A 17,343-nucleotide genomic window follows, 5' to 3' on the forward strand; every position below is an offset into this window, starting at 1 on the left:
GGTGAGGTTGGGTCACAGGTCGGACTCGATGGTCTCAGAGGTCTTTTCCAACCTGGCTGACTCCGTGTTTTTGTGATTCCACACCCAGGAAGCAGGACAGGGACTGACCCCCTCGTACCTTCACGGTCTCGTACCAGCAGGGCTGCTTGACCTGGTAATAAACCACCGACTTGTACTCGGAGACACCTTCGTAACCAGCCCCGGGATGGATGGCTTTCTTTGGACAAAAACACACAGGGAGGGGGGGAGGAGGAGAAGGTGAGGTCTGCAATGAGAGCAGGGAGGATTTGGGGTCATGCAGCTGTCGGAGGCCCTGGTACCTCCTGCAGGTTTCCATCCTCGTCGTGCACAGACATGGTGACTTCCACGTTCTTGGGCGTCTTCTTCTTCCCCTTGTCGAACTCCCCTTGGATCAGGGTGACGTAGATGTCGTTCCGAACGTCCCCTGAAATCCAGAACGTTCCGTGAGGGTTTTCCTCACACAGTTTTCCAGGTGGACACTTCACATCCCTGGGGACCACATCACCCTCGTCTTCTCCTCAGCCTCTGGGTAATTCCCAGAATCACAGAATATTGGAAGGGGCCTTTAATGACACCCAACATCCCAGCATTTCACCTCCATCTCATATTACACAAAATCCTTTGAAAATGAACCGTTTTCCTTTTCATAAACCTCTTGTCCTTATGTATTTTTTTACAGGGCTAAATCCACTTCAAATGGATTATACAGGGTCAAACCTACACCAAACAAAAATGTCTCTGACTAAAAAGACATTTTAATCCAAAAAACTATCATTTTTCAATCAGAAAGGAAACTCATGCTTTCAATTCTTTTGACAAAACCAATTTAAAATCATCCGGAAATGTGAAGAAAAAGAGAAAGTTTTCAGACAGCTTCAAAATATATTTTTTTATAGCAGAAATTCTAGAATTTTAACTGGCTCTTTCCCTCTGTAGAGGCACAGGGGGCCTACCAGGAAGGATGATCTCAGGGAATCCCATTTTCCGAGCCACAGCAGTTGATCTGTCTACAAGGTGGGAGAAATCCTTTTGAACCTGAGCCAGATCCCCAGGGAGCAGCTTCAGGGAGACCCAAAGACCTGAGAAAAGGAAGATAACACTTGTTTACTGCCCAAAAAAAAAAAAAAAAAAAGGTACAGACCCATGAATTTTAAGCCCATGTTTATAAAAACCTTTTTCCTCCTGCAACAATTCCTTAAATATCCCAAGCTGGTTCTTTCTTGCCCAGTTCTGAATCTCCCTAAGGCTGAGGGAGACTTTACTGGGCAAGAAGATGCTCTGAAGTAAAACACAAACTTTCTGAGGTGAACCCTGAGTGTGTTTGAGCAAAGGCCACACACACAGGGAAGGGCAGAAGGATCCTGAATAATTCACTTTAAACCCAAAGCCATTCAGGACACGCAGCAACGTTCACCTGACAGGATTTCATGTCCACATAAACAGCTTTAGGTTGGAAATACTGCATTATTAGCAGGGAAACCATCAGCTGGAGAAGCTCCTCTCAGTCAGGTAAGAAGAGCTCCTGGGTTAGATCCACGTGTGCTGGGTGACAACCACCACAAAGAACACAGGCTTGGCTCAGGGAAGGGATCAAACTCCCCCAGTCCCTGACCTCTGGACTTCCACAAGGCTTTTATCTCCTCAGCAAGCAGGGGAAGCCTTCCCCAGGCTGGGGCTGTACCTTGGCCTTTGTGATTCACCTCCTTGGCAGCGATGACTTTGTTGAAGACCGAGGTGAGGGGCTCGTTCTCCCCAATCACGTGGGATGTGATCAGGGGGGACATGATCAGCTGCCTCTGCCTGATGTAGGTCTCCATGGCAATCCTAAATCAGAGAGCACACACCAACATCAGCCCGGGCAAGAAGAGGGCTGGCCAACAGCTGGCTGTTTTCCAGGGAAATGGGGTTTTTTTTTTAAAGGATTCCCTGTGGATTTTTACTTCTTCCCCTGCACAAAGCCATGGGAAGAACATTTAAACTCTCAAGCTAGGAAGGACATCAGGCTTAGTATGAGTAGCACTGAGCTGAGGCCTGATTTCAGTTGTACCTGAGAGCTGGTTCCTAGGAGGCCACGCAGATTAATTAGTGTTAATTTAACAGAATTAATGACTGCTGTGAGATCACAAGTGGTGAACCTCTCTCCAGTCACAGACACATCTACTGAGCTTTGGATCTTGAACCTGACTTCACTCCTGTACCACACCAGCAACTGTGACACACAAAATCATGTCTTTGCAGATTGAGGTGTCCAGCTGTGCACTCAAACTCAGCCTCATTAGAGCAGAAGGAAAATGGGGGAAAATCCCCAAACCAACCAAAAAACAAACCAACCAAAAAACCCCAAAACAAACAAAACCCCCAACAAACAAAACCAAAACACAAACGAAGGACCCAAACAAAAAAACCTCCAAGCAAACAAAGAAAAATAACAAAAACAAGTAAAGAAAAATAACAAAACCAACCAAACAAAAAAAAACCCAAAACAAACAAAAGCCCCAAAACCTCCCAAACAAACAAACAAACAAAAACCAACCATAAAGCAGCAGAGTGTCATTATTCTGCAAAGGAAAAGCCATCCTTCCAGGCCCTGAAAGGGTAGGGGAACAAAATCTCCCCTGAAAATACCTTGTAATAACATCTGGCTGCAGCACTTGCATTGCTATATTTAGGACTGTAACAACATGGCTGGGTCTACCCAAACAAGCTCCATTTCAGTGCCTGGAATGTGCCAAAAAGTGAGCACCCAGAGCAGGCAGAGCACACAAGGCTGACCAGCACTGCAAGAATGCAGAACTCACTGGGCTTCCTGGGAAAAATCCCTTCCCTCCTGCCCTCTGACCCTTCCAGGGAAATCTGGAGAGGGAAGAGGCAGAGGTCCCACCCAGCAGGGACAGGATGTGTCCCTGTGCTCAGGTGTTTCTGAAACACTTGCCTCTCACCCCTCAAAGAGTTTGGAAACCACCTCCCCCAGGTCTCCCAACGTTATTTTGCACCGTGTTCTCCTTTCTTCCCTCCCAGGGAGAAATTCCAGCTGATTGCCAGAACTCCCCGAGCAATTCAGCTTGTCCTGGACACACAGAGAGCAGAACAAAGGCTCCAGGGGACTGACAGAAACCTTCCCCTTCCGAGAGCTGGCTCCTGATCTATCTGCAGAGCCCTTGGGGCAGTGCCAGCCTCCCAGACAGATCTGCCCTCCTGCAGAGGACAGTGGCTTTAATAAGCCAGAGCTGTGACCTCTGGAGCCAGTACTTACTGCTGGAACGGGATAAAATGCTGCTTCTCCTCGTCATCCACCTTGCCATGGATGATGTCAGTTATGTCCATCACTGCAACGACACCAGAGCAGCACTTACTGCTCAAGGACACCCAGAGAGCTCTGCCCTTCATGATGGAAACAGCATTCACTGCTCAAGGACACCCAGAGAGCTCTGCCCTTCATGATGGAAACAGCATTCACTGCTCAAGGACACCCAGAGAGCTCTGCCCTTCATGATGGAAACAGCATTCACTGCTCAAGGACACCCAGAGAGCTCTGCCCTTCATGATGGAAACAGCATTCACTGCTCAAGGACACCCAGAGAGCTCTGCCCTTCATGATGGAAACAACAACAGCTCCTTTGGGGTCAGTGGCACCCATGACAAGGGCTCTGAGCAACCTGGCCTGGTGGAAAGTGTCCCTGGGGGAAACTGGGGGGGTTTTAAGGTCCCTTCCAGCCCCAATCACCCTGGGATCCTCACCAGACAGCACCACCCTCATCTGAACTTTTCAAAAAGCACCTTTTCACTGATGGGCAAGTCAGCCCGTGAGTGTGAATATGTGATAAAAACCAGGTGGGGCTCAGGGCTTTCACAGCAGAGAAATCACATTTATAATCAAAGGCTGTTATTGCGTATTTATTTTGTTTTGCACCACAAATTTCAAGTCTTTTCCCAGAGGATCACAGGAATCAAAGAGGAATTGGGTGTCTCATTCTGTAAACCCTCCAGCTTTATCCCTTGAGCCCCGAGGAGAAAATCCCTCCTGGATAAAGCCCTGATAAAGCTGCCTGCGCTGGGAGGTGACAAAAGTGAGCAGTGACAGCGTTTCATCCTCCTGGACAACCTTCATGAGAGGTCCCAGAGGGGACTATTTATAGCTGGGCAGCAGCAGAGATGCTGACTCTGGTGGGTGCCAGGCTTTGGGACACCCCCAGCACACAATTCCCAGTTCCCAGCCCGCTGTCCCGGTGCCCGGGCCATGGCAGGCTCTCCATGGGCTCCCCCTGCCCTACCTGCCACCCCAAAGGGCCTCCTGAGCCCACAGGTGTGCTTCTTGCCATCCTTGAGCTCCATGTGCCCCACCCTGACGATCTGACACACCAGGCTGATCTTGGGTCTGATCAGGTCAGAGCTGCTCAAGTCCTGGAAAGTGAGGTGAGATAAAATGACATCAAAATCTGCTTCACGGATGGGAGGGAAGGCAGAGAGAGCAGGACACTCTGGGAGATTGAAAAGGTGAAAATTGTGGCCTCCAGGACCTCAAGGGAGCCCTGAAGGTCCTTGTAGGACCTCAAGGGAGCCTGCAAGGAAAGTGCAGAGAGACATTTATGGTGCCAGGACACAGGGAATGGATTCCCACTGCCAGAGGGCAGGGACAGATGGGATAGTGGGATAAAATTCCTCCCTGGGAGGGTGGGGAGGCCCTGGCACAGGTTGCCCAGAGAAGCTGTGGCTGCCCCTGGATCCCTGGAAGTGCCCAAGGCCAGGCTGGAACAACCTGGGATAGTGGGAGGTGTCCCTGCCCATCACTGGGTGATCTTTCTGATCCCTTCCAACCCAAACCATTCCATGATTTCTGAACTCACAGTGAAGACTGCCTGGAGGTTATTTAGCTTCTCAATTTCTTTGGGCATCCCGTTACTGCCCCAACGAACCAGGTAATTCTCACTGCAAATGAAGGAAATAAAAAAAGAAATTTAAATAAATCGACACCCAGCATTCCCAGTTCCTGCCAGAAGCTGGAAAGAGTTTTGATCTTTTGGGAATATCTGAAGAATTCTGCCCAAATCTTTCATCCCAAGATGACTCTGAGCTCAATTTGGATCTTTCAGGAATATTTGAAGAATTCTGCCCAAATCTTTTATCCCCAAATGACTCTGGGGTGACTCATTTCAGAGGAGGGTGAAGGCACATTGTGAGCACTCCCTGTGTAATTCCAACTGCATTTCCACACCTGATAACTTAGTGCTGGAGACAGAGTGTTCCTGACACAGACTTGCTTCCCTGATAAAGTTCTTTATATCCTCCCTACCAATACATAATTCCCAGCTCTTTGATGTGACCCTGCACTGCCTGGACAGAAAACCTCAGGTATGGACATGATTTATTGGGAAACAAATAATCAAATGCATCCAGTCTTGGGAAAATTGAGAATATAAAATCTGGGGGTTTGGGTGATGTGTTTCAGAAATGCTCAGCTTTAGGGAGGGGAGTCAGAACCTTGACTTCCCATCTCAGCTGAAATTAATTCCCAATTAATCAGAATTAAGTTCCCACAGAACTGAAAAACTTCTCTGCTGGATTTTCTTTTCTAACCTCTACTGGCTTCTTTAAAAGGACCACCAGGATGACCAAATCACCTCTTAAAAACAGCCCCTACCTGATGAATTTGGAGAGGTCAGGGTCGTAGAGGCTCATTAACAGCTCAGCATCTTCCCCAATGTTGCAGACAAAGTTCTTGAAGTTCACATACAGGCTGTAGGTGTGGGTGGAGTTGAAGATTGGCTGCCCCCTGAGGTCCAAATTCTGCTGCAGGGACTGCAAGGGACGGGAACATTTCCATGAAAAACAAACCCAGAGGAATTCGGTCGCGTGCTGCCAAAGGAGCACAAATGTACAAACACAGCGGGCACCAGGGGCCTGGAGAGGACAGAGCAGTGACAGGAGATGCACCTTCTCCTCCTGGATCCTCTCGTCAATCCTTTTGGAGGCAGTTTCGTGGGCCTTGAAGAGGGAGATGGTGCTGGTCTCATCCGGGTCCAAGATGTTCCCGTTGTCGTCTCGCACCACCAGGTCCAAGCCCAGGATCCTGAGCAGCACAGGGGACAAGAGGGGAGTTTTGATTCAGTTTGGGAGCAGCAAAGGGGGCTTCAAGAGCACAAATGAACCAGGGAACTCAATTCCAGGGTGGCATCTCCCTCATTCTTGCTTGCAGGGCTTTGTTTCAAAAGGTGGATGTGTATCTACCAAGCTGATTATTATTCTTTGCCACAAGCTTTCTTCTTAATTGACTTATTTGACTTGAATCAGGTCTGACAGGCAGATAAATGAGCTCTGGAGACGTTCCCTGTTCTGTGCAAACCAGTGAGAGCTGGAGTTCTGGTGGCCAACAGAATCCTGTTCCTCAGTTGCTGATAAAGCAATTTATTTATTTCACCACCAGCAGCCAAATCCTGGCTCCAGCCAACCAGGAACAAATTGTCCTCCCTGGGAAATGCCACCAAGGCCAGATTTATGCAGAATTAAGACAGGTGAGGCTTCCTGCCAAGTCCAAGAGATCTCTGGCACGTGAAGAACCAACTGCTGCAAACCCACCTGCCAGGCAGTCCCACCCTGGTGGGCACTCCAAGCTGCCACCATCGCCCTTCCAAGGGAAAAATCCGAGCCTAATTCAGCGTGTGGTCACTCACACTGTGCATTTCCTGGGATTTGGGGCTCCCCCCTGCCCCCCAGGCAGAGTTTGGGTTTACCTGTTGCCATAGTCAATCTTGGCAGTGACTTTCTTCTTGAGCTCAGCCAGTTCATCCTTGGGAAGGGTCCCCGAGAGGATCTGGGACCTCCACTCTATCAGGCTGTAGGTCAGCTGCTGCACGTGCCTGAACTGGGTTGTCTTGTTGTTCTGCAGGAAAAAAGGGACAATTTTAAACAAGAAAAGCCTGAAACCACTGAGCTCAGTCAGCTCAGAACTGCCCTCAGCTACAGAACCCCACAAGTTGTATTTAACTACAAATACCTGAGAAACAGGCCCTGTGTGATAGTGCAAGATGAGACCCCAGGAATGAGTTCTCCAGTGCTTTGCATGGCCAAGGTTTAAGTGTCTTTAAGATCTTTAAGTGCCTTTAAGGGCTTCACCTTTCCCCAGGACATTTTTTTTTTTTCAGAAAAACCCCACAGACTAAAAATAGGCTTCTGGTGTTTTCCAGCACTTCAAAAGTGCTCTGCTGGGGAATTTTATGTACAGGGCAGAGAGGATGTTGAGTGACCACAGGGGTGTTCTAGCAGATTGAGACAGGAATGTCAACTTAATAGAGAATCATGGAGTGTCCTGAGCTGGAAGGGACCCACAAAGATCATCCATCCAACCCCAACAACCCCACCCTGTGCTGAGGGAGTTGTCCAAAAGCTCTCTGAGCTCTGTCAGGTTTGGGGGGCTGTGACCAAACCCTGGGGGAAACACAGAAAGAACAAATATTCAGTGCCCAACCACCCCCTGGGGGAAGAACCTTTCCCTACCACCCAACTGAACCCCCTCCTGACCCAGCTCCTGCCATTCCCTTGGGACCTATCCCTGCTCCCAGAGAGCTCTTGGCCCATCCCATGTTTTCATACCCATGTTTTCACACCCCACCCCAGCTGCAGCTGCTCAGAACCACATCAGGGGCTGCCCTAAAAATGCTCTAAAACAATCAGCTGAGTGGATCCTCCTGTTTGCATTTCCATCTCTGCTGTGAGAGCAGCAGCTGTAATTACCCAGCACTGACTGAACAGGACATCAAAAACTCCTGCTGAAGAGTTTCCTCCTGCCATCCCTGCTGTTATCATCCTTAATTAACAAAAATACTTTTCCTGCTGGTTCCACCCTGACAAAATCACTCCCATCTATGCACCTTGTTCCTACAGTTCCAAGCTCCAAGACTGTAATTAAAACGTGGATGGGTGTGTGCAAACCTACCCTGTTTGGAGCAATTTGTGCTTGGAGAAGTAAATAAGCTTTTTAAAAGTGTCAGACAAAATATTAAACCATTTAAAACATTTAAACCATTAAAAAAGGGAGTCCAAGTCTCCTCCTCTCTTCGCCACCTGGGATGACTCTGAGTGCCAAGAGCAGCTCATTTTCCCAGGGAAGGGCCACAAACTGGAAGTTTCTGGGACAATGATTATGGTTATTCAGCTCCAAAATGACCTTTCAAGAGGTTTTTGGCTCCATCCCACCCACAGCCAGTGGGAACTGGCCAGTGGTTCCCTGCTGGTCCTGACTGGGGTGTGACTGCAGCAGGGCTGTTAATTTTTAACTGCAAACCCCAACAGCAGAAAGGGAAACTCAGTTCAGTGATTTCCCCATTCTCATCTCTGTCAAATAACGTGAATGATTAATTAAATCACATGAAGGATATAAATCACTCATATTTCCCCCCAGATCTGAAGGGAGTTTATAAACAACCATCTTCCTCTTGATTTGGGTGACAGAGGCTACAAGAGGTTTGAGCTGCTACAGGGAGGATATCAGAGATATATTTAACAAACAAAGAGATATATTTAATAAACAAAGAAAAAAAAAGGGTGTCCTTGCATAAAAATACTTGCAAGGAAAAGGCAATTTGTGTGGGTTTTCAGGGCAATACAGAGCAGACCTCAATGTGCCATCAGCTAAAGCTGAGTTATCTCCCCACCTAATTCCTATTAACTAAATCAACTTAAAAACCCTCCCCCATTTTTATATTTATTTTGCAGTGGAGATAAACCCACTCCTGCAATGAAACCCACAGGAATTAAAGCAGTGAAATTAAATGCTGCCAAAGGAAAAAAAAAAATCCCCTCATGTTTCCTTTTGCTCCTCAAATACCTCCTTCCTCCTTTAGCCTTTTTTTTTCTTTTAATACACACTGCAAGGGAAAATAAAACAAACTCAAATCCATCTCAAACCACAACATTTTCCAAGCCTATTTTAGGACTTCTATTGGTGAAGCACAAGAACATGAAAGGATTTCTGCTCTTCAAAAAAAAAAATAGATTCTGAGGCTACAATCCTCGAGTCATTCAGGAATCAAACAACAATAACAAAAAAAAAAGCCAGGAACAAAACTCTCTTTTCACGCAGTAATTCCATCCCATGCAGCTCCTCATTAAATTAAGAGGGTGGAACACATTCTTGTGGTTTCGTGGCACACAAACAAAATGAACTCTGTGGCCTGGTGAGATTTCCAACAGGAAAATTTGCTCAGTGATTAGATTTAAACCCCCTCATCTCAATTAAAGCACATTCTGGGCAGGCTGAACTCGCTGCTAATGGCAGAAAAGTCAAGTCTGAGTTTTTAATGTGCCTTAATAATCCATTTCAAAAGAAGGCAACTCGCTGGGAGCTCTTGGAGCAAGATAAACCCACCTGAGGAAGCCCAAAAAATCCCTGTCCTGCCTTGTGATGGTGCTGAGGTGACTGCCATGGTCAGGGGGCTCAACAGATCCAGCAGATGAGAGGTCTTTGCTCACCCTACTGGGAACTAAATCCTTGGGAGAGCTCCCAGGGACCAGCCCCTGATCCCTGCTGGGTGCCAGCCCCAGCACCCTGGAGTGGCTGGAGCTGGGCCAGGGGGTTAAGGAGTGAAAAAGGCAACAGAAAAAGCTTCCTGGAAAGTTGCTCTTCAATAGTGGAAACTTAGGAATTTCTACAGATGCCGGGAGAGCTTTTTTTTTTTCTACAGATGCCGGGACACAAGTCCAGGGGACCTGGCAGATGAGTCCAGGAATGTTCTGTAGCAAGGACAAATGAGTAGAATTGACAATTAGCAGGAATTTTCTGCATGTCATGCAGGAAGATGACACCAAACCTCAGCTCTGTGAGCCCACAGCAGTGCAGCAGAGCACTTTTAGCCTCTCCCAACACCACTTTTACCACAGTGGAAGGGTTAAAATGCTGCCTGACATCCCTGCCAACAGCCCGGGCTCGTCTCACCCCGAGGTTCTGTGACAAAACTGAGGAAAACTCACCACGTACAACTTGTGCCAGATAACTGCCCACTCCCTCAGGGTGGAGGTGAGCTCCTGGCCCAGGGGTAACTCACTTGGAATCACCGTTTCGTGTTGCCTGGAGGGGAAAAAAAAAGGAGAAAATGGAAGGTTTTACACTCGGGATTAAAACTTCGCGGTCAAACATCCTTTTTTTTTTTGGATAAATATGTAAAAGGAAGTTTCAGAGGGGATTAATTTCCACACAGTTCACTCACACAGGATGGCAAGACTCTAAAGATGTTCTCCAGCACACACATGCACATTCATTATCCATTTTTAATCCAAGCTTCTTTCAGTCTTGTTATGCCCAACGCATCCATCCCAGAAAGAGAATAAATAGGGAGAAATTCAGTTTGGAAGAACCACCCCTTGCAGTGGTAACAGTCATTTAACAAATAAAAATAGAAGAGCAGTTTACAAAGCTTCTTCCTTTGCAACTGCTGTTTTCCCCTTGCTCTGACAACCAGAGACTCAGCTCTAGGAACCGAACCAGGAGTCATTTCCTTAAATGTTTTCCAAGACAGGAAGGAATCCACACTCCTGCTGGGTCCTTGGCTGGGAGCAGGAGGCTCTTCTGACTTGCAGGAGTCCCCAGAGGAGCTCCACTGACCTGCCCCACTCCTAACTGGTCTAGCAGAGCTTCCTTAATCCTGCCAAGAGCCTCCTCCTGCACCCATCCCACGACTGCTTGGGGATGGCAGCGCTCTGAAAAATGAAATTATGCAGCCCTGGAAGTCTGGCACAGGAGGCACACCCTGCTCAGAGACAGAGCAGGAGTGTTTGGCACGACCACAGCTCCCGGAATGGGGGGTTTTGGGGTTTCCAGGGAAGGGCATTCCCGTGGCTTCGCTGCCGACCTACCCCCGGTCCTTCACGATGGCCTCTTTTAAATGGATGTACGTTTCTGGGAAAATGCCCTAAAAATAAACAGAGAAATCGGAGAAATCAATCACAGCCCGGGTTAGGAGGGGGACAAAAATACATTTAGCAGAAAGGAGGGGAAAAGGGAAAGAAATGTCCCAGTGTCACAGGAAAAAAAGCCATTAAAGAGTCCACATTTCAGCACTATATTTGATATTTGGCACCTCAGAGAAGGCAATTCCTTGTTTCCCTCTAATGACACTCATCTTCCTGCACGACATGCAGAAAATTCCTGCAAATTGTCAATTCTACCCATTTGTCCTTGCTACAGAACATTCCTGGACTCATCTGCCAGGTTGCCCTGGACTTGTGTCTCTCTAGAAAAGTTCCCCCAGCATCTGTAGAAATTCCTAAATTTCCACTATTGAAGAGCAACTTTCCAGGAAGCTTTTTCTGTTCCCCTTTTCATTCTTTTTTTATGACCAAAAAAAAATGGAAGCTGAGGGATGCTACCACAAGAGAGGAGCCAGGAATCCTCTGGGAAACCAGATTTCCCTGCAGCTTCAGGGCCAGATCCACAAACCCCAAGCAGCCTGGCTGAGATCCAGGCTGTGTGCAATTCCTGGAATATTTTCCAAGCCAAATAAAAAAAATCTGATATTACCATTAAATATAACTAATGCTGGATGTGTCCAGGTCCAAGAGCATAATAATAATAAAGCAATGAACTTGTGGAGCAGTTAATTTGGGGAGTTCAAGCTGCATTCCTCGTGATTCCAGAGGGGGAATATCCAGCTAATGGCTCTGAAACTTTGAGCTCAGGGGCATATTTTCTGTCACTAAAGACAAGGACACAGTGGCCAGGAGAGCTGCACAATATTCAGACAAGAAATACAGCAGATTACAGCACTGGATGGGGCCTGGCAAGGTGAGAGATGAAAAGGAGAGCCATAAAAAGTGAGGTCATACCTTCTTCGATTTATTTCGGAGGGTGTATCCTCGGTACCAGCCTGGCAAAGGAACCAGAAATATTTATATTTACATCTATATCTATATTTATATTTACATTTATATTTCATTTATATTTATAATTTATATTTATGGTTTTCTTGCCTACACCAAGTGTAATTCTCCCCACCTTTCCACAGCACCAATCTATTGATTTTGCCAGTTTGAGCTCTTACTGCTCTGGAGACACCTCTGCTTTTCAGGGAGGAGCCTGAACTGCTTGTCCTGGCACAGATCCTGCTTATTAATATTATCTGATCAAGATCTAGAGAGTACAAGATAAAAATAACAGCTGTGATCCCCAGGACTCAGAAGGACGTGTCACTGAGGGGGACATTTCTTCTCTCTTCAGCACCGGGGGTCTGACCTGTATTTTCATAAAACCATGGAACAGTTTGGGTTGGAAGGGACCTTAAAAATCATCCAGTGCCAGCCCCTGCCATGGGCAGGGACAACTTCTACTAACCCAGGCTGCTCCAAGCTGGCCTTGGACACTTCCAGGGGGTTATTTTGATGTTAAAATCACCAAAGCACAAACCTGTTAAAAAAAAAGCTGAATTTCTTGCATCCTCAAGGGACCTTTGCTCAGTGAGCAGAGAGGAGAGAGGCAGAGCTGGGGGAAAGTCCTTGTCCCTTCTCCTCCAGCACCTCCAAACCATGTGAGATGGGGGGTCTTTCTCTCCCTCCTCCCCTGCACCCCTTGGCTGGGCTGTGCCAGCAGGGCACGACCAAGCACCCTCTGCACTGGGTTCCTCTCTTTGCCACGGCCAAGTTTCCATCCCCTGAGTCCTCCTGAAGTTCCTGCCCCGAAAACAACAAACTGAACCCATGAGGAGAAGAACCTGCCCTGTTTGAAATGGCCACATCCCTCGGGTTGAGTCTCACCCTGACCCTCAGCCAGGAAAACATCAAAGACATTCCAACCTCAGGACTCGCCGGGATCCCAACTCTGCACTACCCCAATTCCCAAGTTTGGACTCTTTTCCTAAGGATCCACCTGCCCAAAAACTAAACCCACAGGCCCTGTCCCTCAGCAAGCACACAGGGACTATATATATATATATATATATGGATTATAGTCCCTAACTCCTGGATGGTGCTCAGAGTCAGCCAGACAACCCCCCTGATCCCACAGGATTATGTCCAGCTGAGTGGCAGCACCAAGAAGGCAAAGGGATTTAAGGGAATAATCAGCAAAGAAGAGAAGGAGAGAGGAGGGGAGGCTGGTTTATTTGGGTTTTTGTTTGTTGGTGGGGTTTGTTGTTGTCCTCTCCCCCAACACTGATATATTTAGCAAAGAACCTCCCACGAAGAACCACAAATCTGAGACCCCCTGACCATAAATTAAGAGTTTAGAGTGGTCATATTGGTGTTTTGATGGGGTTTTTTTGTGTGTTTCTTGTTGTATTTGGTCTTTTTTTCTTTTCAAGTGCAGTTTTGACCCCTTTCTGCAGCAATGAGAAGGCACCTCAACCACAGAAACTCCAATATTCCAGGAATAAGTCAGGAGCAAAGAAGAAATTCCATTCCTTGCACAGGATGAAAATAAGATTATCCATTGACCATGGACCCATGGATGAGGTACTGGATTAGGGATGAGAAGATTTAGGTTCTATTTTTATCTAAGTTGTCATTAATTGAACAGTAAAGTCCAAGTTGCTCAGGGTGTGAGACAAAGCCCACGGAATTTGCCAGGAGTGTTTTCCCGGTGATCTCAATTCCACCTGCCACCTTCAGCCCCTCCACAGCCCAACTTCCTCATATCTCAAATGGCCTCCTGGCACTGAGCACATTCCTGCAAAATATTTTGCAATCATTGCATCAAACCCTGTCGTGTCTGATGATGCAAAACTATTTCTGCAAGCACCTCGTGCCATTTTTTTATCGGAATTCTGCTCCTGTTTTCAACAATTTTGCCCATCACTGGAACAGGAACACGATCTTTTGCCACTGGTGGATTGATGACGTGACTTCTTCTTATTAAAAACCCCCCAAAATGTGCCTAAACTTCAGAGGAATGAGAGATTATTGAAGTGTTTGGGTATTTTCACCAAGTAAGAGAAAAATTCTTCAGTTGATGACGACCCAGCACATTTAAGCTCCTACAGCGAACTGAAATCTGGTTGAGACCACAAAAAGAACACTGAGCTGGCAAAGAAAATATCCAGAAGTTTGGGTGTTTCTTGGGATCAGGTCCTCGATTTTACCTTTCATTAAATGGATTTTCTGCAGCACAGAAAAGATGGGAAAATCTACGAGAAAATATTCCAATTGCAGTGGTTTGAAGCTGGCAAGTTCTCCAGGGTGGGGCAAGCCCGGGTCAGGGGTTGAACCACAAGGTCTTTGTTCCTCCTGCAGGGCCCTGTCCTGTCTCACCCCACACACAGGGATTGCTTCACCCCCTCCAGGGCTCAGAGAAAAGGCTGAAACCAGGCAGAAAGTCAGTGTAAACTTATTTGCAGCAGGAGAAGAAAGCGATGAGAACCAGGTATGTGAGCAGACATTCCTTCTCCCCACAACTCGGCCATTTCCCACAGCTTCCCTGAAATAATAATAATAATAAATAATAAATAATAAGAGTTTCCCCTAAACAGCAACGTGTCCTCCCAGCTCATCCTCAAGGACAGATTCCCAGAGAGTAAATCCTGCACTGAACCAGCCTCCAAAGCCCTGGATGCAGCAAGTTTTCCTTCTTTCCTTGGATTTTGCAGCGTGTGCAGAGTCTCAAATATTTTTGGCAGAAGCCCACACTGCGTTATCTTGTTATCAAGTGGAACAAGGAATTCTGCACAAATACCTTGTGCCCTTCAAGCACCTCACAGGCAGCCAGGGAAAGGAGGGGGAAAACAAAAATACAACCCTGGCTTTGCAGGTTCCAGTGCTAAGGGATCTAAACTAGCAAGGCCAAGCTGGGTTTATTTTAATTTAAGAAAAGTGGTGACCTCCAGATTTTTGTGTGTAAGAATTTCTGTGTATGATAACACGTGTTTCAAAGCACCCCTGAAGCCCAACCAACACATCTCAAAACGGATCACTCAGAGCAAAACACTGAATGTGCACCTCCAGAATCACAGGAAAGGCTGGAAAAGGCCCTTAAAATGATCAAACCTAAGTCCATTCAGGCCCTTCCTGCAGTGCAAACCCCACTTAAAGCTGCACCCAGAGTGACACAGGTGTCACGTGCCACAGTCTGCACTGGCCTGGGCTGAAGGAATTCTGCACAGTCTGGACCCTGCAGTTCCTCAGTTCCAACAGCTCCCAGGTGTCCCTCCATGGATTGGGGTCACTGGCACAGCCCCAAGATAACACCCTGGAAGTGCCCAAGGCCAGGCTGGACGGGGTTTGGAGCAACCTGGGCTAGTGGGAGGTGTCCCTGCCCATGACAAGGGTGCAACTGGAGGATTTTTAAGGTCCCTTCCAACCCAAAGCATTCCAGGATTCTGTGGACACCAGCTCACACTAGAAACAGTTGGAATCTTCAATTCCAATTTCTCAGCCTGTGCTTTCTGATGACTGTCCCCCTTCCACACTGCGTCCTTTGTCCAGGCTGAAGTTGCCATTTCCAGGGATGTCACCCTGTGATGAATCCCAGGAAAAAGCTGCAGGATCCCAGCAATGTGGATCATCTGCCACGTTCATCACTCCCCCATCTCTTCTGGGCACCCACAATCCAAGCCCAGCTGCATCACTACACTCCCAGTCCAAGCCCAACTGCATCACTGTCACTGGGACTTGGAAAACACGAGGCAAAGCATGTTTAGAACGTGGGAAAATACAGTTTTACTGACAGAAGTGCAAGGCCAGAGCCTCTCCCCAAATCTGGCCAACCTTCCTGCTCTGCTCTGTCCTGCCCTGGGGTGGCCTCACCTCGAGTCTTGAGGGCACTTTTGGGCACCACGATGTAAGAAAGACCTAAAGCTGTCAGAGAGGGTCCAAAGGAGGGACACAAAGATGGGGAAGGGTCTGGAGGAGCCATACAAGGAGGGGCTGAGGGCACTGAGAGGCTGAGGGGAGGCTCAGTGGGGTCTGCAGCTCCTCCTGAAGGGCAGCACCATCTTTGCTCTCTGGGAGCAGGGACAGGATCCTGGAACGGCTGGAGCTGTGTCAGGGAAGGTTCAGGTTGGATATTTGGGAAAGGTTCTTCCCCCAGAGGGTGGTTGGCACTGAACAGGCTCCCCAGGGTTTGGGCACAGCCCCAAGGCTGCCAGAGCTCCAGGAGGGTTTGGACAACACTCTGAGGCACAGGGTGGGATTTTGGGGTGTCTGTGCAGGGCCAGCAGTTTTACTCTGATCCTTGTGGGTCCCTTCCAGCTCAGGAATTCCACTCTTCCAAGCCCTTCCAGCCTTTGTGACAGCCCTCTACCTGCAGGCAGCACGTGGGAGCACAGCTGAGCAGGGATTTTGCAATTCCAAGGTGTTTTCCGTCCTTGTGAAGCCATCAGGCAGCACAAGGGCAGCCCCTGACTGCGGGTGCTTCCCTGAGGGTTGGAGAGACACCTCAGCCCCTGGCCAAGCCAGAGGTTTGGGCAGCACAGAGGCCTGGCCCAAACTGCACCTTCTGCTGACACTTTAATTCACTTTATCGCCCTTTCCTCTCCCCCAGGGGCTCAGCTCTATCACTGTTGTGTCTCCAGGGTCAGATAACATTTCTTGTTCACACCAAAACCCCAACCCTGCTGCCTCCCTGCCAGGGGACACACTGTGCACTTGGAGCCCCTCCAGACAGAGCAGGGCCAGCCCAAATCCCACACAAAGAGCTCTCCTGGGAAGGCTCTTTGACACCTGGCTGAGGAAACCAGGAGGAGAAAGGAGGAATGTTCCAGACGACCAACAACAGCCCTGAGAACCTCCTGGTAACTCACACCAGATGCTGAGGTGGGGAATAAGAGCTAAAGCAAGATTTTCCAAGTGAAAACTTGACAACTGCCCTCAATTCCCTAAGGAACGTCAGAGAGAGCCTATGGAACAGCCTTGGCCAGGAGCTGCAGGGATAACTCACACCCTGCTCAAAAAAGGGCCTCCTGGGGCATCTCTGAGCCTTTTCTTCCTGCAGAGCCTCCGCCCTGGTGGCATGGAAAGTTTTCCCTGGGTTGAGACTTGTGTACCCAGATAAGAACAGAGATTAGAGGAACAAAACCCTGGAGCTCTGCTGGCAGCTCGGGAGAACATCCCTCCTCCCAAAACCCAACCCACAGGGAGCTGGGAGAACACCCCTCCTTCCAAAACCCAACCCATGGGGAGCTGGGAGAACATCCCTCCTTCCAAAACCCAACACACAGGGAGCTGGGAGAACATCCCTCCTTCCAAAACACAATCCATGGGGAGCTGGGAGAACATCCCTCCTTCCAAAACACAATCCATGGGGAGTTGGGAGAACATCCTTCCTTCCAAAACACAATCCATGGGGAGTTGGGAGAACATCCTTCCTTCCAAAACACACAAGGAGCTGGGAGGACACCCCTCCTCCAA

General features: G+C 48.2%; 1 protein-coding gene across 1 annotated transcript in view; it reads right to left on the bottom strand.

Annotated features, from left to right (window-relative positions):
• Positions 1 to 17,343, bottom strand: part of DOCK5 (dedicator of cytokinesis 5) — a 69,196-nt gene that overhangs the window by 49,942 nt on the left and 1,911 nt on the right. Inside the window, exons 2-14 of the mRNA XM_017827313.1 lie at positions 11,836 to 11,876; positions 10,867 to 10,922; positions 9,985 to 10,081; positions 6,750 to 6,898; positions 5,953 to 6,088; positions 5,660 to 5,817; positions 4,866 to 4,947; positions 4,293 to 4,422; positions 3,275 to 3,347; positions 1,703 to 1,845; positions 975 to 1,100; positions 321 to 445; positions 119 to 217 (exon numbers count right to left, since the gene is read on the bottom strand). Coding sequence (XP_017682802.1) covers positions 119 to 217; positions 321 to 445; positions 975 to 1,100; positions 1,703 to 1,845; positions 3,275 to 3,347; positions 4,293 to 4,422; positions 4,866 to 4,947; positions 5,660 to 5,817; positions 5,953 to 6,088; positions 6,750 to 6,898; positions 9,985 to 10,081; positions 10,867 to 10,922; positions 11,836 to 11,876 — 1,415 coding nt within the window. The remainder of the gene's footprint in view (positions 1 to 118; positions 218 to 320; positions 446 to 974; positions 1,101 to 1,702; positions 1,846 to 3,274; positions 3,348 to 4,292; positions 4,423 to 4,865; positions 4,948 to 5,659; positions 5,818 to 5,952; positions 6,089 to 6,749; positions 6,899 to 9,984; positions 10,082 to 10,866; positions 10,923 to 11,835; positions 11,877 to 17,343) is intronic.

This window comes from Lepidothrix coronata, unplaced genomic scaffold (genome assembly GCF_001604755.1).
Source record: "Lepidothrix coronata isolate B3197 unplaced genomic scaffold, Lepidothrix_coronata-1.0 Scaffold137, whole genome shotgun sequence".
Taxonomy (NCBI): Eukaryota; Metazoa; Chordata; class Aves; order Passeriformes; family Pipridae; genus Lepidothrix; species Lepidothrix coronata.